Here is a 23,230-nt window from a genome sequence, read left to right on the forward strand (position 1 = left end):
TAATTGTAAAATATATGTTTTTGTGTATGAAATGAATGGCTTATCGAAAAGATTATCTACTAATTATCCCTGAATTTTTTCTTTACAAAAAGTTACGGTAAAGATAATCATTTTCTTTCATTGTTGTCTAAAGAAATGAAAATATTCACAGTTATCAAGCATATGGAGTAGCTTTGAGGTATACATGACTGTTTTACTGGAGAAATTATCAGATATTTTGGCAGTTTGTAGACTTTTTGCACAGATGTCAGCAGTAAAGATATAGATACAGGTCTGATAGGTATCTAACTACATACGGTACAGGTAACCTCCAGGTCCACACCTTGACATTTTGTTTCCCCGCCAGTTTCTCTGTTTTACCTGATGTTTTACCTGATGTTTTACCTCAGGGTTGCCCTGTATAGAGTTGCTCAGTAACCCTGGTGTTATATAGCTTGTTTCAGACTTTTACTGTGGTATCTAACTGGTTTAGTCAATTACACATATAACCAGATAATTGATGCTGTACTAGTTACCATGTGCTGTTTGGCATTATAATGAAAACTCAACCATGGTTTTCTTTCATGCCTAATGAAAACTCAACCATGGTTTTCTTTCATGCCTAAATGGCAGATGAAAGAAAAAGCAAACTTAATTTGTTTTGAATAATAATCTAGCACAACGTTGACCTTGAACCATTCTCTAGATAATACTTTGATAAATACATTGTATGTATGTTGACCTTCAACACTTCCTTACGTAATTTTTGATGTGAAACTCTTTGTGTAGATCGCTGTAGACATGAAAACCTACATGCTGACTTAGAATTCTTTACCCATGTTACAGATACATGTAGTTATATTAACCCCATTACTGACGTACTTGTACCCCATGTCCTAATATATATATATATATATAGATATCGACTTCTGAGTATTTTATTTTATTTTCCTTTGTTTTGGTAGATTTCTCCTTGAACCCCTTATTTTGGTGGATATTAAACTTGAACATTTGTTTTGATACATATATTGACCTTTAATCCTTTTATGATTTGTTTTGGTAGGTATATATCTTGACCTTAAAACCTCTGTTTTGGTGGATATTGACCTTGAACCCTCTGTTTTGGTAGATATTGACCTTGAACATTTGTCTTGAAATATTTTGACCTTTAATCCTTGTAAGTTTTGCCTTGGTAGGTATGTATCTTGTCATTGAAACCTTTGTTTTGTTAGATATTGACCTTGAAGTCTTTGTTTTGATAGATATTGACCTTGAACTCCTTGGTTTAGTAGATATATATTGACCTTGAACTCCTTGTTTTGGTAGATATTGACCTTGAACTTTTTGTTTTGGTAGATATCAATCAAAACAAAGGGTTCAAGATTAATATCTACCAAATCAAAGGAGAGCTTTTTTATCAAATAAAATGAAAGAATATATGTCAGTACTCAATAATTAAGTTATACTTTCTCTTTTTGTTTTGATGATAATGATATGGCCTTGCATATACCAGGTTATATACAATGTATATATAACCTCTGACCTTAATTTCCAGGTGTGTGGACATAAGTGGGCAGACATATCAGAGTATTCATTTGGTCTGGCAATACTTAACGACAGTAAATATGGCTACTCTTGTCTCGACAATGTACTCCGACTCTCATTGTAAGTCACAATTGTCTCATTTTTAATATTTTATACAAACCCTATATGTTGTCTTTTCCTCTTTTATATGACATATATCTAGTGTTAACGTTGACCTTTTCTAGTGTTAACTTTGACCCTTCGATTTAGAGTGACTATAGGTCAAAGTTAAATGGGATGATGAAAAGAGCAATGTCTAAAAATGAAACAACCTTTAACCTAAGTGGACATGGATTCAGTCAGGTTTTAAGCAGCTTTATAATTATGATAAAAATGGCATAGGTATATTCTTTGATTGATGAAGTGTTTCTTAATACAATAACCCGTCGTGTCAAAATTACTGTGTGTTAGCCATTGTGAATAAGAATATGTAGAACCTGTCCTGACTTGTATCTATGTTGGTCACCTATATTGACTATATAAAACCCCTCATCATTCTCCCTCTTTTTCTTTCTTACCAAAAAAGTACCTTAGGTACACCTGAAAAAGTACCTAAAAGGTACCTATTTTTCCCCTGGGCAGGTCTCTTATTCCATCTTTATAATCTGATTTATATTTTGTATTTATTGGCAGGCTTCGCTCACCCAAAGCACCTGATATGACGGCTGATATGGGAACACATAAATTTACCTATGCAATTATGCCCCATACAGGTGAGCATAACCTTTATTAAGTGTTATTCATTAACTATAAATTACATTGTATTTTGTAAAAATGTTTTCTACGATATATGCCTCCTTATCAAAACTGTTTCTTTGGGATTTCACTTTAGGTTCAAAGGTTAAAAGTCAAGGTCATTGTAAATACTGGTACAGTACATAAATGTTTGTTTCTCGTAAGCTATCCTACTAACATTTTAAGTGAATACAAAACTAATTACACTTAATGACTTAGAATAGCATTAGTACAGAATGAAATAGATGTGGTACAATACAATAAATATATGATACAGTGAGTAGTAGGCATACACAACAATTAATGTATAGATAAAACTTTTGTTATGCATTACAGATACAAAAATAGCAGACATTTAAGTTATGTTTGAAGATTAATTTATCAAAAGAAAGTGATACAATATAACAGTAATTTGTTTCTTATAGTGGTAATGTTTTAAATACCTGGTGAAGAGACAGCTGGTGCATGATGTATTGTTTAGTTACTAAGTATTATGGTAGAACTAACATTTATATGGGCCTTACCTGATTCATACCAGGCCATCATTGGAATTCAATGTAACCTGATTCATACATGGCCATTATTGGAATTCAATGTAACCTGATTCATACATGGCCATCATTGGAATTCAATGTAACCTGATTCATACAGGGCCATCATTGGAATTCAATGTAACCTGATTCATACAAGGCCATCATTGGAATTCAATGTAACCTGATTCATACAGGGCCATCATTGGAATTCAATGTAATCTGATTCATACAGGGCCACAATGTAACCTGATTCATACATGGCCATCATTGGAATTCAATGTAACCTGATTCATACAGGGCTATCATTGGAATTCAATGTAACCTGATTCATACATGGCCATCATTGGAATTCAATGTAACCTGATTCATACAGGGCCATTATTGGAATTCAATGTAACCTGATTCATACATGGCCATCATTGGAATTCAATGTAACCTGATTCATACAGGGCCATCATTGGAATTCAATGTAACCTGATTCATACATGGCCATCATTGGAATTCAATGTAATCTGATTCATACAGGGCCACAATGTAACCTGATTCATACATGGCCATCATTGGAATTCAATGTAACCTGATTCATACAGGGCCATCATTGGAATTCAATGTAACCTGATTCATACATGGCCATCATTGGAATTCAATGTAACCTGATTCATACAGGGCCATCATTGGAATTCAATGTAACCTGATTCATACAGGGCCATCATTGGAATTCAATGTAACCTGATTCATACAGGGCCATCATTGGAATTCAATGTAACCTGATTCATACAGGGCCATCATTGGAATTCAATGTAACCTGATTCATACAGGGCCATCATTGGAATTCAATGTAACCTGATTCATACAGGGCCATCATTGGAATTCAATGTAACTTGATTCACACAGGGCCATCATTGGAATTCAATGTAACCTGATTCATACAGGGCCATCATTGGAATTCAGGGCCATCATTGGAATTCAATGTAAGCTGATTCATACAGGGCCATCATTGGAATTCAATGTTACCTGATTCATACAGGGCCATCATTGGAATTCAATGTAACCTGATTCATACAGGGCCATCATTGGAATTCAATGTAACCTGATTCATACAGGGCCATCATTGGAATTTGATGTAACCTGATTCATACATGGCCATTATTGGAATTCAATGTAACCTGATTCATACATGGCCATCATTGGAATTCAATGTAACCTGATTCATACAGGGCCATCATGTAACCTGATTCATACATTGGAATTCAATGTAACTTGATTCACACAGGGCCATCATTGGAATTCAATGTAACCTGATTCATACAGGGCCATCATTGGAATTCAATGTAACCTGATTCATACAGGGCCATCATTGGAATTCAATGTAACCTGATTCATACAGGGCCATCATTGGAATTCAATGTAACCTGATTCATACAGGGCCATCATTGGAATTTGATGTTACCTGATTCATACATGGCCATTATTGGAATTCAATGTAACCTGATTCATACATGGCCATCATTGGAATTCAATGTAACCTGATTCATACAGGGCCATCATTGGAATTCAATGTAACCTGATTCATACATGGCCATCATTGGAATTCAATGTAACCTGATTCATACAGGGCCATCATTGGAATTCAATGTAACCTGATTCATACAGGGCCATCATTGGAATTCAATGTAACCTGATTCATACAGGGCCATCATTGGAATTCAATGTAACCTGATTCATACAGGGCCATCATTGGAATTCAGGGCCATCATTGGAATTCAATGTAACCTGATTCATACATGGCCATTATTGGAATTCAATGTAACCTGATTCATACATGGCCATCATTGGAATTCAATGTAACCTGATTCATACAGGGCCACAATGTAACCTGATTCATACATGGCCATCATTGGAATTCAATGTAACCTGATTCATACAGGGCCATCATTGGAATTCAATGTAACCTGATTCATACAGGGCTACAATGTAACCTGATTCATTCAGGGCCATCATTGGAATTCAATGTAACCTGATTCATACAGGGCCACAATGTAACCTGATTCATACAGGGCCATCATTGGAATTCAATGTAACCTGATTCATACAGGGCCATCATTGGAATTCAATGTAACCTGATTCCTAGAGGGCCATCATTGGAATTCAATGTAACCTGATTCATACAGGGCCATCATTGGAATTCAATGTAACCTGATTCATACAGGGCCATCATTGGAATTCAATGTATCCTGATTCATACAGGGCCATCATTGGAATTCAATGTAATCTGATTCATACAGGGCCATCATTGGAATTCAAAGCTTTAGAACAGCCATATTGTATAATGCAATATTTCACAAATAGATAGCCCAAAATGTATTGATAGACATTATTATGTATTTTTATTGCTCATAAAGATAGTGTATTACGACAAATTTAATTTGTAGAACTTTTATTAATAAATGGCTGAAGGTCAAACTGACCTCAACTAATTTCCTTGGTCTTCCACCAAAGGGTCGACAGAAAATGGAAGCAATAAGAAGCTGGGTCACAGTGTCACTTATCTTTGTAGGTTTTCATTTCCTGTCAAAGGCAAATAGTATTATTTATATTCATGAGAAACTAGTTGCTGACTTAGTTATCTTAGACAAGCTAAATTAGCACCGTCAAGTGTTCTTTAGGATACTGACCTTTATAGACTCCAAGTATCTGTTTCAGGAATCAATCAAAGAACCATATTTTCTCTCAAAAGATTTAAGATGGAGCAATACAGCGATTTCTATTTTCAAAAATAAAAGAACAACATTGAACACCCCCCCCCCCCCCTAGAAAACAACAATTAAAGTAATTAAAAATTTCAAAAATTATAAATATATGATATTCATCAAGTATGAAACATTTACAAAAATATATCGATAAAGATAATAAAACCTATCTTTTTAAGTTTTTCTGTGTAGTTATTTTGAAAATTAATAATTATGAATAAAAAAAAAACAGGGAAAAGTAATGATATCAAAAAAGTCATTTCCTTCATTAAATTACCAAATTATGTTTCAAAAATGAAAAAAAAAATTAAAAAATAAACACAGCGAGGGGTTCTAGATACTTGCGGTAAAGTATATTTATTTAAAACATGTACAGAGTATACAATTATGCTGTGATGACAGATTTAGATAATTAGAGAACCATTATACCTCCTGTACAATAGTGTTTGTGATCTGTGTAGGTATGATGTAGGTATTTAGAATATATTTTAATACATAATTTATACCATACAAAACAGATTATCTGTTACCCCCATTGATTGCTATAAAACACTTCAGCTGTTCTCATTTACCTCATTTTACAATGGAAATGAAGCAGAAATGAATGCAATTACAAGCACCTAGGTGAAGTTGAGCGATCTGAATATGATTTGGTTGGAGACATAGATTGATGGCACTGTACTAGAAATCTTTGGCAGTACAGGGATATCAAGCCGTTGAAAATGGCCTAGAAATCTTATCCGCCCTCACATCATTGAGCCAAGCTTGAACAATGAATTCTTGATGACCTTCCAATAGAAAAATGATGTCAACAACGTTAGCGGTTCGGAAATTTATTGCGAAACTGTGTTGATATTTACATATTGTAGAGTATCTAACGTGAACAGCTTTTAAAGATCTGTTCCACTAGTAAGATAATCAGATGATCGACTGTTTTCTCTCCATCTCTGTGAACATTCTGGTCTCATTCATTTGTAATACGTATACATTTTCAAACTGTCAGTAATCAAAGTGTTAACAATGTGAAAAGTGTAATGCAGAAATCTGTGAAATACTAATAATTAATAAACTCTACTGAAAACCAGTGCAGAATCTCAATGAATAGTATAAGGAAATGGCCATGAAACATGATTCTTAGAGCCTGACCATGTGAAGTCTGGTGCTATTCCACTTTAAATATAATTGATGCTTTGGGCATAGAAGTTGATAAAAATATATTTGTCCAAAAACGAGACTTGATCAATACTTTGATGATGATGTAGTTACTCCACGATAATTAAATCAAGATGGATATATATATACAGAAAACTGCAGGTTGATGCATTTCAATATCAAACTAGAAATTGTCACCGGGACAATTTGACGGGCTTTTCACCTAAAAGCTACTTCGTTCAAGGTCATTTATAAAACACTTGGTAGCCTTTAGTTTCAATGTACCAAAAGTCCAATACCAGGTCTTAGGCCTTTCAGAACTTTACAATAAGTCATTTGAAGATTTTAGGATTGTTAGCCCGAGTGCCCTTTGATATAGGTCAAGGTCAATCAAATTAAAAAACTTGGTAGGCATTTATGTCAGCATGCTTCATGCTTAATATAAGGTCTCTAGGCCTTCTAGAAATGGAGAAGAAGATTTTTTAATGATTTTGTCGAAAAATTGCAGTTTTGAACTTTGTCCCTTATTTCTAACCGGAAGTTGGCGTTTTACATAAAAGTTGTCACAAAATGAATTGTTTCATTTTTGATTCTACATAACATATCCAAAAATGAAAGTAATTGGCTTTTTGGTTAACGAGCTACGGCTGTCTCAATGAGCTGAATTTTCACAGGATTATTTTCATAACTCTACAATAACATGCACTCTGTGACCTTGGATGAAGGTCAAGCTCGTTTATTTTTTTTAAATCTGATAGTCAACTACCTCAGCTTACTTCATGCAAAACATGAAGCCTCTATACCATGTAGAACTTGACAAGAAGATTTTTTCGTGATTTTCACCGAAAATGGCGATTTTGCATTATGAGTCAATGATGAACTGGAAGTTGACATTTTAGAGAAAAATGTACAATTACAAAGTTTCTCAGTATGCTATTCTACATCACATATAAAAAAAATGAAAGAAATTGGCTCAGTGATTAACGAGTTATGGCTGTCTAGGTTAAACCGGAAGTGACGTCATTGCGGCCATATTTGAATTTGAATCAACACCATATTAACCAGAACTAGTTACGGTAAAAAGTGGAAGATCTTGTGTGAGTTTGGGCTTGATCGGACTGGTGGAATCAGAGGAGATGTTTAAAATATAATTGTCGAAATCTGCAAAAAAATCTTAGTTAAATATTAATTACGTCATAAAAAATTAATTAGTGGACCAATTTGATTTTTGAAGACATCCAAACCTTCAAAATGACATCCTGAATCGATGTATTGAAAAAAGCTGGGGGAAAATGAATAATAAAAAAAAAATTAAATATATATACTTTTGGTAAACTTTGGCCTAATAGCGAGCTTTTTTACAAGACATATTTTGTGGAAACATGTATTGGGTAAAAGTTAGATATGTCCATTTCTTACAATAAAATACCTTTAAAGCTTTCATACTTTTTGAGTTATAATAGATTTTGTGTTTTTAGGTTTTACGTCATGGCGGCCATTTTGGAATTTTTGACCTACTTAATTTTGTTCATGGAACACCTTCAGATTCATGGTTTAAACATACCGAAATAATTTTTATCATATGTCTTACCGTTTGACCGATAGAGCCTTCACAAAAACAGGAAGAAGAATAATAAGAATAATAATAACTAGAAATCGTCACCGGGACAATTTGACGGGCTTTTCATCTAAAAGCTGCTCTGTTCAAGATCATTGATAACACACTTGGTAGCGCTTAGTTTCAATGTACCAAAAGTCCAATACCAGGTCTTAGGCCTTTCAGAACTTTACAATAAGTCATTTGAAGATTTAAGGATTGTTAGCCCGAGTGCCCTTTGATATAAGTCAAGGTCAATCACATTAACAAACTTGGTAGGCATTTATGTCAGCATGCTTCATGCTTAATATTAGGTCTCTAAGCCTTCTGGAAATTCAGAAGATGATTTTTAATGATTTTGTCAAAAAATTCCATTTTTGAACTTTGTCCCTGATTTCCAACCGGAAGATGACCTTTTACAGAAAAGTGATAATTAAATTAATTGTTTCATTTTTGATTCTACATAACATATCCAAAAATGAAAGTTATTGGCTTTGTGGTTAACGAGCTACGGCTGTCTCAATGAGCTGAATTTTCACAGGATTATTTTCATAACTCTACAATCACACGCACTCTGTGACCTAAGCTTGTATGAAGGTCAAGCTCATTTACTTTTTCAAACCCGATAGTCAACTACCTATGCTTACTTCATGCAAAACATGAAGCCTCTATACTATGTAGATCTTTAGAAGAAGATTTTTTCGTGATTTTCACCGAAAATGGCGATTTTGCACTATGAGTCAATAAACAACTGGAAGTTGACATTTTAGAGAAAAAATGTACAATTACAAAGTTTCTCAGTATGCTATTCTACATAACATTTAAAAAAAATAAAAGGAATTGGCTCAATGGTTAACGAGTTATGGCTGTCTAGGTTAAACCGGAAGTGACGTCATTTCGGCCATGTTTGAATTCGAATTGACACCATATTAACAAGAATTGGTCACGGTGATAAGTGGAAGATCTTGTGTGTGAGTTTGGGCTTGATTGGACTGGTGGAATCAGAGGAGATGTTTAAATATAATTGTCGAAATTTGCAAAAAATACTTTGTTAAATATTAATTACATCATAAAAGATTATTTAGTGGACCAATTTTTTATTTGAAGACATCAAAACCTTCAGAATGAGATACTGCATCGATTTAATGCAAAAAGTTTGGAAAAAATTTAATAATAAAAAAATTCTAAAAATAGTCACTTTTTTGTAAACTTTGACCTCTAGCAAGCTTTTTAAGGAGACATCTTTTGTGGAAACATGTATTGGGTAAAAGTTAGATATGTTCATTCCCTACAATAAAATACCTTCAGATTTGAAATAGCTTTCATACTTTTTGACTTATAGCAGTTTTTGTGTTTTTAGGTTTTACTTCATGGCGGCCATTTTGGAATTTTTGACCTTCTTAATTTTGTTCAAGGATCACCTTCTGATATATAGTTTTAAAATACTGCAATCTTTTTTATCCTATGTCTTTCCGTTTGACCGATAGAGCATTCACCAAAACAGGAAGAAGAATAATAATAAGAATAATAATAAGAATAAGAAACTTAACGAAAACAATAGGTCTTTTCACAAATAGTGAAAAGCCCTAATAATAAGAAGAAGAATAAGAAACTTAACGAAAACAAAAGGTCTTTTCACCAAAAAGTGAAAAGCCCTAAATTTTGCTATATCTATATTCATTGAAGATTTAATGAATTCACCATCAGCAGTCAAATGTTGTAAATAAGTATATAAAAGAAGCTTTGTTAGCTTTTCCATTGAGGAATAAAAAGAGTCTCTTTTTTGTTAGAATATGTAAGTAAGTGTTATTCTTTGAGCTAGTAGCTCTGCATGCTGACTTAGAGAGCATCTCTTCTTAGAAACACTGAGCGTACAGATTTTCCTTCTGAGTATCAATCTATCTAATATGTATACACATTTTACAATTCCATGTTGATGATCTTTCAGGCCAATATCCTTTTTATTGATTTACTTGAGCATGAGTTGAAATGTTCACTTGTATATCAAGCATGGAGAATGATTGCATTTTACCAAATAAAGATTTATTTGCATTGATAGTGCAATTATTTGTTTAAAGTGCATGCGCACTATTATGAAGTTTTCAGTAGATCCACAACATCGTTTATTGTGTAATTTTATCTTTTTAATGTTGACATACCATATAACGATGATCTGGCTGTGATTGAATCAAGACTTTATCTCTACAAATTTACCATCATCTTTGCTAAAGGAGATGGCTTCACGAGGCATGGATAGATTCATGTTAATGGTCATCCCAAAATGTAACAAAATCATTTTGGCACACTTGTCAGACCAGTCATAAGACTCATTTGGTCTAAATAACGGTACATGTATGGTCACAGAATGTCATGGAAATTATTCTGTGAGTATTTTATGGTTAAATCCTGACAATATATCTAAATACTAGCTGATCTTTATGATTTAGAAATTGTCTGAAATATCTTGATTGTGCCATGCCTTTGGATAGCGACGTTAATACTGGTTTATCCTGTAGCCATGTTGGATGCACTATATCCCAGACTGATGCCATCAGTATGATGGAGTAGATGTGTCGTTACATGTTTAGTTACGTATCACTTACATATCGACATTCCAATCAGGCCCTATAACTATCAGGTCCCTATCTTGTACCCTGACAGATGATTTATCTTCTTCATCACTTTACATAACAATAGAAAAACATGTATATGTTGATAACAGTGTTAACAAAAAGTTAGTGTATGCTGTACAAAACAATTTATTTTGATTATTGAAACCCTAATTATTATGCTATATATTATAAACATCCATGCCTTCAGTTTAATGGTAAATGACAGTATAAAGTGATATAAAACCACACTTTGTGTCACTACATTGTCTGTGTATTATAAACATCCATGCCTTCAATTTAATGGTAAATGACAGTATAAAGTGATATAAAACCACACTTTGTGTCACTACATTGTCTGTATATTATAAACATCCATGCCTTCAATTTAATGGTAAATGACAGTATAAAGTGATATAAAACCACACTTTGTGTCACTACATTGTCTGTATATTATAAACATCCATGCCTTCAATTTAATGGTAAATGACAGTATAAAGTGATATAAAACCACACTTTGTGTCACTACATTGTCTGTATATTATAAACATCCATGCCTTCAATTTAATGGTAAATGACAGTATAAAGTGATATAAAACCACACTTTGTGTCACTACATTGTCTGTATATTATAAACATCCATGCCTTCAATTTAATGGTAAATGACAGTATAAAGTGATATAAAACCACACTTTGTGTCACTACATTGTCTGTATATTATAAACATCCATGCCTTCAGTTTAATGGTAAATGACAGTATAAAGTGATATAAAACCACACTTTGTGTCACTACATTGTCTGTATATTATAAACATCCATGCCTTCAATTTAACGGTAAATGACAGTATAAAGTGATATAAAACCACACTTTGTGTCACTACATTGTCTGTATATTATAAACATCCATGCCTTCAATTTAATGGTAAATGACAGTATAAAGTGATATAAAACCACACTTTGTGTCACTACATTGTCTGTATATTATAAACATCCATGCCTTCAATTTAATGGTAAATGACAGTATAAAGTGATATAAAACCACACTTCGTGTCACTACATTGTCTGTATATTATAAACATCCATGCCTTCAATTTAATGGTAAATGACAGTATAAAGTGATATAAAAACCACACTTTGTGTCACTACATTGTCTGTATATTATAAACATCCATGTCTTCAATTTAATGGTAAATGACAGTATAAAGTGATATAAAACCACACTTTGTGTCACTACATTGTCTGTATATTATAAACATCCATGCCTTCAATGTAATGGTAAATGACAGTATAAAGTGATATAAAACCACACTTTGTGTCACTACATTGTCTGTATATTATAAACATCCATGCCTTCAGTTTAATGGTAAATGACAGTATAAATAGAGAATACACGGTTAGTATCTTACAATACAAGGTTTATTTTGTTGCGAGACTTAGGAAAGCCGAGATGACGAGGCTTTGCCGAGTCATCTCGGCTTTCCGTGTCCCCACCAAAATAAACCTTGTATTGTAAGATACTAACCGTGTATTCTGTTTATCCTGCAACCATTATGGCATTCAAAACGAAAGCAAATTGACAGTTCCTTACTTTGTTTCGCTCGAAGCGAGACGATTCTTTGATGCGGAGGTAAAGATTCATTCACTTAACCGAATGAGAGTGCACTCCTTTTTACTGCCGTGGGAAATAAATAAGCGCATTTACAAACAGTCACCGAAATTCTATTCAGTGTGATATATCACTGAAAGGAAATGAAAATACTCAAATAACAATAAATACCCATTAAAGAATTACTTAACAATACATACCTTTGTCATGAGCCAAGAAAAAGACGGCACCGCCATACGAGATTTTCGATATCGTAAAATTGACGTCATTTCGGTGAATGTGACGTCACGTTTTAGCGGGACTGAATGACGTTTCATTCGCCGGAAGGTTCAAGTTCTGGGTCAAGTTAGAAAAAGTGCCGTCATATATGGAACAAATTCACGTGATCGTATTGACGGATAAAGCATATCGTATTGACGGATAAAGCACAAGTTTATCCGGCAGTAGTTATCGGTCAGTATGTGGGACAGTTGCAGGATAAAGTGATATAAAACCACACTTTGTGTCACTACATTGTCTATATTATAAACATCCATGCCTTCAATTTAATGGTAAATGACAGTATAAAGTGATATAAAACCACACTTTGTGTCACTACATTGTCTGTATATTATAAACATCCATGCCTTCAATTTAATGGTAAATGACAGTATAAAGTGATATAAAACCACACTTTGTGTCACTACATTGTCTGTATATTATAAACATCCATGCCTTCAATTTAATGGTAAATGACAGTATAAAGTGATATAAAAACCACACTTTGTGTCACTACATTGTCTGTATATTATATAACATCCATATCTTCAGTTTAATGGTAAATGACAGTATAAAGTGATATAAAACCACACTTTGTGTCACTACATTGTCTGTATATTATAAACATCCATGCCTTCAATTTAATGGTAAATGACAGTATAAAGTGATATAAAACCACACTTTGTGTCACTACATTGTCTGTATATTATAAACATCCATGCCTTCAATTTAATGGTAAATGACAGTATAAAGTGATATAAAACCACACTTTGTGTCACTACATTGTCTGTATATTATAAACATCCATGCCTTCAATTTAATGGTAAATGACAGTATAAAGTGATATAAAACCACACTTTGTGTCACACTACATTGTCTGTATATTATAAACATCCATGCCTTCAATTTAATGGTAAATGACAGTATAAAGTGATATAAAACCACACTTTGTGTCACTACATTGTCTGTATATTATAAACATCCATGCCTTCAATTTAATGGTAAATGACAGTATAAAGTGATATAAAACCACACTTTGTGTCACTACATTGTCTGTATATTATAAACATCCATGCCTTCAATTTAATGGTAAATGACAGTATAAAGTGATATAAAACCACACTTTGTGTCACTACATTGTCTGTATATTATAAACATCCATGCCTTCAATTTAATGGTAAATGACAGTATAAAGTGATATAAAACCACACTTTGTGTCACTACATTGTCTGTATATTATATAAACATCCATGCCTTCAATTTAATGGTAAATGACAGTATAAAGTGATATAAAACCACACTTTGTGTCACTACATTGTCTGTATATTATAAACATCCATGCCTTCAATTTAATGGTAAATGACAGTATAAAGTGATATAAAACCACACTTTGTGTCACCTACATTGTCTGTGTATTATAAACATCCATGCCTTCAATTTAATGGTAAATGACAGTATAAAGTGATATAAAACCACACTTTGTTTCACTACATTGTCTGTATATTATAAACATCCATGCCTTCAATTTAATGGTAAATGACAGTATAAAGTGATATAAAACCACACTTTGTGTCACTACATTGTCTGCATATTATAAACATCCATGCCTTCAGTTTAATGGTAAATGACAGTATAAAGTGATATAAAACCACACTTTGTGTCACTACATTGTCTGCATATTATAAACATCCATGCCTTCAATTTAATGGTAAATGACAGTATAAAGTGATATAAAACCACACTTTGTGTCACTACATTGTCTGTATATTATAAACATCCATGCCTTCAATTTAATGGTAAATGACAGTATAAAGTGATATAAAACCACACTTTGTGTCACTACATTGTCTGTATATTATAAACATCCATGCCTTCAATTTAATGGTAAATGACAGTATAAAGTGATATAAAACCACACTTTGTGTCACTACATTGTCTGTATATTCCTTGTTCTGGTTACTTCCATAATAAGTTTGTAAGTATAGGATAAACAACGAGTTGGTGGAGAAAAGGCCAGAGAAAATACACCCATCAACGGCCGAAATAAACTTTTGATTTCATTGTACTTTATTGTTCTCAATGCTAAAAAATTGTGCATATTTATCACTAGATTGGGACTGTTGGATATTTTATTCTCTAACAGTATTACTTAAATTATCCAATTAGCCATCATGGAATTGTGAAACAGAACATCTGTTTTTACACAATGGATGATGTCACAGGAATATTTTTAAGTAATGTAAGTGTTCGTCTCTGGTTCTTAGCATAAACATCATAATTTTAAATAACCTTTGGTTCTGTTTCATGCTATTGAAAATCTATCTGTATGTTATCTGTGAACTCTTTTCTGTTTTATTTCGACTATTTGACGCAAAGGGTCAGGACGATCTGTAGCCATCAATTGCTTTGTATGTCGTCATGCATTAATATTTCCCATTTTGCACTTCTTCTTTTTAAGTTGCATTGTATTGCAGTTTTTGGAATATTAAAAGTGCTGTATGACTTTTTCAGGGAGTTTTCAGGAAGCTGGTGTGATACAGCAAGCCTATAACCTCAACTGTCCCCTGTATGTAGGGCAGAGAGATAATGGAGGGGACATAGCTCTGGCCAATAACGTGGGTACAGATCCCACTAGTTTCTTCAAATTGGACACACCACAGGTCATTCTAGAGACAGTTAAAAGGGTCAGTATTTACGGGCAAAATAACTACTGTAAATCAACTTCCTTTCGCGTGCAATTTATGCAAAGTTTGCAATACATGTAAAATCGCATAAGTTTATCCCCACAAATTAATATCTACATATCTTCAATTGATATGAATTTCCATTCAATTTTTGAATCACAAATATTAATCTTTGTGAACTTGTTGTGAATTGTAAATCATGAAATTTAGTAGCCGCGAAAGAAAGTTGGTAGTATTATTCCAATTAAATTAAGCCACAAGTATTTGAAAAAAATGATTTAATATAGCATTTCAATTCAGAAAGCCATTGTCAAAATGACTAAAATTTCAAAAAATCTTCTTTTGACATTCAGAGATTTGAGTGAACTAAATACTCTTCATAGATTAAAAAGTCAAATTTATAAAATCATTGACTGATTTCAAGGGCCTGATAGACCAATATATACAGTGTTTATATGTCTTTGTTTCATTCTGTATCCGAACTCAGGTGACCGCTAAGGCCCATGGGCCTCTTGTTTGGATAAATGTATTATAAATTTCTGTAAACTAATTTCAAAGATAAGTATTTAAAATTGCTGAATGCAGATGAATTAACTAATATGAAATGTTATTAAATGAATGCAGAATAGGTGTTTTAATGTGATTTTAATAATTATGTAAACTATTTTTAAAGCAATTATTCTTTATATATAAGAATTAAATTGTTGTAGAAGTTTTGAGAGTGCATTAGAGTCAGAATTCGAAGAAGCCTGTCCATAGGTTTTAAACCTTATTATTTCTTTTAATTTAATCACTTTCTCCATAATTATGTTTTTACGTTTTCCTGGTATAGGGATTGAATAATCTCTTTGTAGTTAACTTAATTGATTATCTTGTACAAATTTGATGAGTATGTACTTGACAGGAAATTCAAGGTCCAACTTCAAAAATGAAACATTTTCATGTGATTTAATGCGAGAGATGAATTGTCAGAAATAAAGAGGATAAAATTAAATCCCAGCATTAAGTATAAATGTGATTCCAATTGATAGCCTAGGAGATTCACTGCTGACAAATAAAGAGAAAATTAATTTCTTTAATAATTGAAATATGAAAAAAAATGACAGTTGATGATTTAGTGATAAATAAAGAGACAAATTAAAAGGTCTCAAGTTTTTAGGGAGGAAGGACAGAAAATGATTCATTCAAATGTCATGCCCAAATACAGATTTATGAGATATGAAAAACAGAATTGCAGCTATTAATTGCAACATCAAGTCTTGCTATACGACACCTATAAGATATCTTCTGATGGATTAAAGTTTCTGAGAACATGTCTCTTATTTAACACTGACATGCATTTCTCTGATTCCTTCATTCACATTCAACTGGATGAAAATCTGTGAGGAAAATGCCATAAATTAATTAAAGATAAGTGATTTGATGACATTTAGTACTCCATACGGAAATATTCTGTTTTGAATTCCTATCGCTGTAGAAGGACTATTAAAAAGTTATTTGATAAGTTCAATACTGATAAAATCCGAACATTTGGTATGAAAGAAAAATCTTAAAAAGCAAGCCGAAAATATTTGTATTAGTACAACATGACTTTGTTAAGAAATCAGCCTTTGTCAGAAAGATGATAAGGAGGAAGTGATAAAGAACAGAGTTTGAGATTTGTGTAAATGTAATCAAGATTATATGTAACAATGGCACATCCATGATGTATGTTTCAATGGGGTTATGGAAATCACCACAATTTGTGACAAATTGAATTCCATGAAAAGTACATGACTGACTTTTGTGATAGGTCCCAGGGAGATCACTTCAGGCACTAATTTGACATGTGACAAATAGATATGGATTTCTGTTGGTATTAAAGTGCTTTTATGTCAAAATATCAATCAAACAGAAAGCTTAGAAGATTAAGTTAGATTTTAAAAAATTTTGTTACTAAATTGATGATGCTTTGTTGAAATTGGGATAAGTTTTCCTGCATATATTCTCACAACAGAAAATTGAAAAAGTCTAATTACCACAATGAATTGATCAGCCAAATTTTGTAATGTTGAAAACAGTTATTTGATGAAGTTTTTTTTGCTTTTTTGTTTATTTTCAGTGTGAGAAGAAGGTAAATAGCATTGTGTTACGTGTTTATGAAGCGTTCGGAGGAGAAACACGGACCTGTCTTATGTGCTTGCTTCCCTTTACCAACATTTACAGGTATAGATTATTTCTATATCATGGGGGAAAAACAGTATTACCAAAGCAGTAATCTTTACATTGATAAAAAGAGAAGAAAGCAAATGAATATTGATAAAAGATTAAGTTAATACTTTAAGTCCATAGAACTTGATAATGTTATATTTAGATATAAACCCTAATGAAGTTATATAATAAGGATGTAATTGATTTCTGTCTGATCAACAGCTCGATGTTGTTGTCGACCACCAGTAATCCAAGCAGTAATTACTGTATCCAACAACAGGCTTAATGTAAAATCACCCTCAAGTCTAGCCATACAGGATACTGACCTTGAGGTTTTGTTTGTTTCTACCACAGTTACCGTCACAACAAACCTGTCCTTGTAAGGGCTTTGTTTCTACCGCAGTTACCATTACAACAAAACAAAACAGTCCTTGAAAGGGCATTGTTTCTACCACAGTCACCATCACAACAAAACTGTCCTTGCTTGTAAGGGCTTTGTTTCTACCACAGTTACCATCACAACAAAACAAAACCGTCCTTGTAAGGGCTTTGTTTCTACCACAGTTATTATCACAACAAAACAAAACCGTCCTTGTAAGGACTTTGTTTCTACCACAGTTACCATCACAACAAAAAAACCGTCCTTGTAAGGACTTTGTTTCTACCACAGTTATTATCACAACAAAACAAAACCGTCCTTGTAAGGGCTTTGTTTCTACCACAGTTATTATCACAACAAAACAAAACCGTCCTTGTAAGGGCTTTGTTTCTACCACAGTTACCATCACAACAAAAAAAACGTCCTTGTAAGGGCTTTGTTTCTACCACAGTTATTATCACAACAAAACAAAACCGTCCTTGTAAGGGCTTTGTTTCTACCACAGTTACCATCACAACAAAAAAAAAACCCGTCCTTGTAAGGACTTTGTTTCTACCACAGTTATTATCACAACAAAACAAAACCGTCCTTGTAAGGACTTTGTTTCTACCACAGTTATTATCACAACAAAACAAAACCGACCTTGTAAGGACTTTATTTCTACCACAGTTATTATCACAACAAAAAAAAATGTCCTCGTAAGGACTTTGTTTCTGCCACGGTTATTATCACAACAAAATAAAACCGTCCTTGTAAGGACTTTATTTCTACCACAGTTACCATCACAACAAAAAAAAAATGTCCTCGTAAGGACTTTGTTTCTACCACGGTTATTATCACAACAAAATAAAACCGTCCTTGTAAGGACTTTATTTCTACCACAGTTACCATCACAACAAAAAAAATGTCCTTGTAAGGACTTTGTTTCTACCACGGTTATTATCACAACAATAAACCCCGTCCTTGTAAGGACTTTATTTCTACCACAGTTACCATCACAACAACAAAAATGTCCTTGTAAGGACTTTGTTTCTACCACAGTTATTATCACAACAAAAAACCCCGTCCTTGTAAGGGCTTTGTTTCTACCACAGTTACCATCACAACAAAAAAAACCGTCCTTGTAAGGGCTTTGTTTCTACCACAGTTACCATCACAACAAAAAAAAAACGTCCTTGTAAGGGCTTTGTTTCTACCACAGTTATTATCACAACAAAACAAAACCGTCCTTGTAAGGGTTACCATCACGATGTTTGGGAGATACACTTGAAAAATCAGCCTGTTTGTCTCCCCATTTGACCTTCAGGTAGTGATCCTGAGGAAAATAGAGGAACTAATAGACCAGTTAGTATTTTAGTGAATTAATTAAAATGTTTTGTGTGAATCTTATATATTGTGATGGCAATATAAAGGGGTTTTACTGTATGTCCAAAAAACATGTAGGCAAGAGACATTCGAGTATTCAACATATGTATAAGTGTGATTTCATCTCATAATATCATCAGCTTTTTAAAATTCTTTTGATAATTTCAGGTGCAATGGTTTGGAGGATCAGATACCAACGGAAGAAACCATTGGTGAGGAAATAGATGTAGGAGAGAACGAAATTACATTTACTATCAAGTCATTCCAAGTTATCTCTTTCATTATTGACCTTCAGTAGAGGTCACCAAGTCAGCAAGATCAAAAATGTAACTATCTTTTGTTTTTTGACAAGGTACTTTGGTCTTCTGCTTTATAAAGAGGTATTGGGAAAGTGGTTCAACATTGAAATGTTGCAAATGTGCATGGTCCATTTTAATATTCATATAGCACATTTTGTCTTTACTAGAGTTACAAATAAGTAAAAATTATTGAAATTCATACCAACCATCTTGTCATTACTAGAATTTCAAGTATAATTATATAAGTAAATTATTGTTGAAGTTATGACAATGCATGGGCATGAACATTTCATCTACATCTTTGTCTATGTAAGAGGAATACTTGTAGGGTACACTTTTTATAAAGTGTCAATGAAGCTTTTATTTAAGTCTGATTCTAATATACATGTTTGTCCTGATCACCATCCTGATTTCTATGTGATGTATTTATAAGTGCCATTGTTATATACTTTACAATGCTTTATTGATTTGGGTGTATCTTGTCCCGTAACAAATAAAACGGAACATGTAATGTAAAAATATCTGAAAAGTATTTGGTACTTCATAAAATAGTTGATGTATTTACAAGGCTTCCCTTTGATAGTAATTTTAGATTTGGTAAAGTTTCAGTATTACTATTACATTGTACATAGCAATGTTTTTATCACATGGGCTCATTGACTGGTGATCTGAAATATTAGTAATAGGAGGTAAGTAAAAAAACTGATTTAAAATGATTTATTTTCATCATTAATTTCAGATTTTATATTTTTTAAATATCTTTATTGAATCAATTAAAGTATTATATTTCTTTAATCATTTTCTATTTTTGTTTACATACCACATGCATTGAACTGTGCCCCTTTTCTAAGAAAGCGTGTTGTCTCATACAATTATACATACTGGTATGTAGTACAAGGTATTAAAACAACTATTAAATATTTATACGTGAATACAATATCCCTGTGATTTTTATGTATTATTAAAACCTTAGAAAACTAAGATTGACAAATTAATTTTACTAAAATGAGAATGAAAAATGATTAAGGATATGGACATTCCATAGCTAGATTTTGTAAGAGATTTTGTACATTGTATAGTGATATCTTTCTGTTATACGTACATTGTATAGTGATATCTTTCTGTTATACGTACATTGTATAGTGATATCTTTCTGTTATACGTACATTGTATAGTGATATCTTTCTGTTATACGTACATTGTATAGTGATATCTTTCTGTTATACGTACATTGTATAGTGATATCTTTCTGTTATACGTATATGGTGTATGTACCTACTCATGTTCATTTTTACTTGCAGTTTGGAACATTGTTAACGTTTGATGGTAATCAACATTTGCAATGAAATAAAATATTAAACTGTTTAGATGTCAGAGATGTTTCTAGGATAAATATTAAACTGTTCTGATGCTACATAGGTTTCTAAGAAAAATATTAAACTGTTCAGATGTCAGAGAACTGTTCAGATGTCAGAGATGTTTCTAAGAAAAATATTAAACTGTTCAGATGTCAGAGATGTTTCTAAGATAACTATTAAACTGTTCTGATGCTACAGATGTTTTTAAGAAAAATATTAAACTGTTCAGATGTCAGAGATGTTTCTAAGAAAATTATTAAACCGATCTGATATAAGAGATGTTTCTAAGAATACATATTAAACTGTTCAGATGTTAGAGATGTAAGATTAATATTAAACTGTTCAGATGTAACAGATGTTTCTAAGCATACATATTAAACTGTTCAGATGTAAGAGATGTTTCTAAGAAAACTATTTATTTGTTCAGATGTTATAGATATTTCTAAGAAAAAATATTTAACTGTTCTGGTGTTAGAGATGTTTCTAAGAAAATTGACTTCACTATATTTTTAAGATATGTATGCAGGTGGACGTACATAAAGGCTGATAATCTATGATTACGTACTGATGATAGTTTGTAAGCTTTCTGTGGCATCCGTTATGGTTAAAGAATGTCACAGAAGTTGGTCCACTGTGAAGACTCATGCAATATACAATGTAGCTGTTCTTCTGATCAGTTGGTGTTGGACCCTTTAAGAAATAGTTTCTGTATCTTTGGGTTTCCATCCTTTAAACAGAAGATGTTCTGATTAGTAAGTTCTCGACCCTTAAACAAATATCTTCTGATGGAGTTTCGACCCTTAAACAAATATCTTCTGATATGTTGGTTTTCGGCCCTGATACAGATTATCTTTTGATTGGTTGATTTTCGAACCTTAAACAGATGTCTATTGATTGGTTGGTCAGTAGTGGTGGCCGAGCAATTGTTCGATTACTAAAGATTCCACGTTAACTCATCTTGGCGGTTCCCAAGCTAGCCCGAAACTCGTTCTGCAACATCTGCAAAACGTCTCCATATTTTGTCTTCTTCTTATCATAGGCTTACTCACAACATTCTTGCCAAGGTATTCTGACTCTAGTTGTGATGTTCCAAGTGTAAATTCCCTTTAATCGACGATGTACTTCTCATTTGCATTTCCCTCTTTCATTCGGTTTCATAAAATGAGTATAGCAAGCTATCTTGACGCGTCTTGTCCTCTTCAGTCTACAATCTCAATACCTTGTATTTTCTCTTTAAATGACTACGTACCTGTTAATAAAGGAAACGGTTACTCCAGCCATGGATGTGTGTTCGTTATTGATAGAAGAGGAAAGCAAACTGAATACTCCTTAAAACATTGAGTATAGAGACAATCTGGTCCAGAAGTACACCAAAATGATAATCCTAAATGCCAACTAGTGTAATTGTCAATCATATAATTATTAATCTAAAACTAAAATACAATCATTGTTCGTCTAATGTAAAATTGTCGATTGTACCATTTTTTAGACACAATGGTTGGCTTTTTGCACAAAACTGTTTGGTAATTTATTGTAAAATGCTCTTTGGTCAGCAATATTAATTTGTTTTCATAGATATTTCAGAAATCCAATCATTTTTTTACAGATTTTTTTTTCTTCAAATTTCAGTTTTCCAATTTATAAAAAAAATCATAACTTTCACAATAGCTTAGTAAGATATGTTTTTTGTGTCGCCTTCAACGCCAGGGCAACACTTAGGTATCACTATGTCGGCGTCGTCGGCGTCCGGAAAACGGTTTCCGCTCGGTAAGTTAATTATTTATAGTCCGATTTCAACCAAATGTAGTATACTGCTTTATATCAATAAGATCTGGGATGAGTTTGATAATGGTCAAAATCCGGCAATATTTGCAATAGTTACGGGATTTGATAACTTCACCTAATTATTAACAATATTTTCAACTGTAAATAATTTTTGGCACTGTTAATTTCATTCTCGATTAATAAAAAAACATTTCTTTTTGGATTCGTTCATCAGAATAGTTTGCCAAGTAATAGAGTTGATAATGAAATTATTATCATTATCAAACAATACATCTATAGAATGAGATGTTTACATAGTTCACTGAATATTTACTCTCTAATTAACATAATAAAAGATAACTACAAGATACAGAAATACAGATCTAAT

At 32.7% G+C, this 23,230-nt stretch overlaps 1 protein-coding gene across 2 annotated transcripts; it reads left to right on the forward strand.

The window, feature by feature from the left end:
* The first annotated feature begins 1,272 nt into the window (after positions 1-1,272).
* On the forward strand, positions 1,273-22,354 carry LOC138335931 (alpha-mannosidase 2C1-like). Of its 2 annotated transcripts, XR_011210367.1 has the most exons (6): positions 1,273-1,644; positions 2,197-2,276; positions 15,315-15,487; positions 17,589-17,692; positions 19,590-21,099; positions 21,140-22,354. XR_011210367.1 is itself a non-coding variant. In XM_069285133.1 (5 exons), exons 1-5 carry the CDS (start codon positions 1,463-1,465, stop codon positions 19,717-19,719), a joined length of 669 nt encoding a protein of 222 aa, XP_069141234.1. In that variant the 5' UTR covers positions 1,273-1,462; the 3' UTR covers positions 19,720-22,354. The 2 variants fall into 2 exon arrangements, 1 of the variants encoding a protein (XP_069141234.1); XM_069285133.1 differs by having other exon boundaries at positions 19,590-22,354.
* Positions 22,355-23,230: the final 876 nt, after the last annotated feature.

The sequence above is a fragment of the Argopecten irradians genome, chromosome 1, assembly GCF_041381155.1.
Source record: "Argopecten irradians isolate NY chromosome 1, Ai_NY, whole genome shotgun sequence".
Lineage (NCBI taxonomy): Eukaryota > Metazoa > Mollusca > Bivalvia > Pectinida > Pectinidae > Argopecten > Argopecten irradians.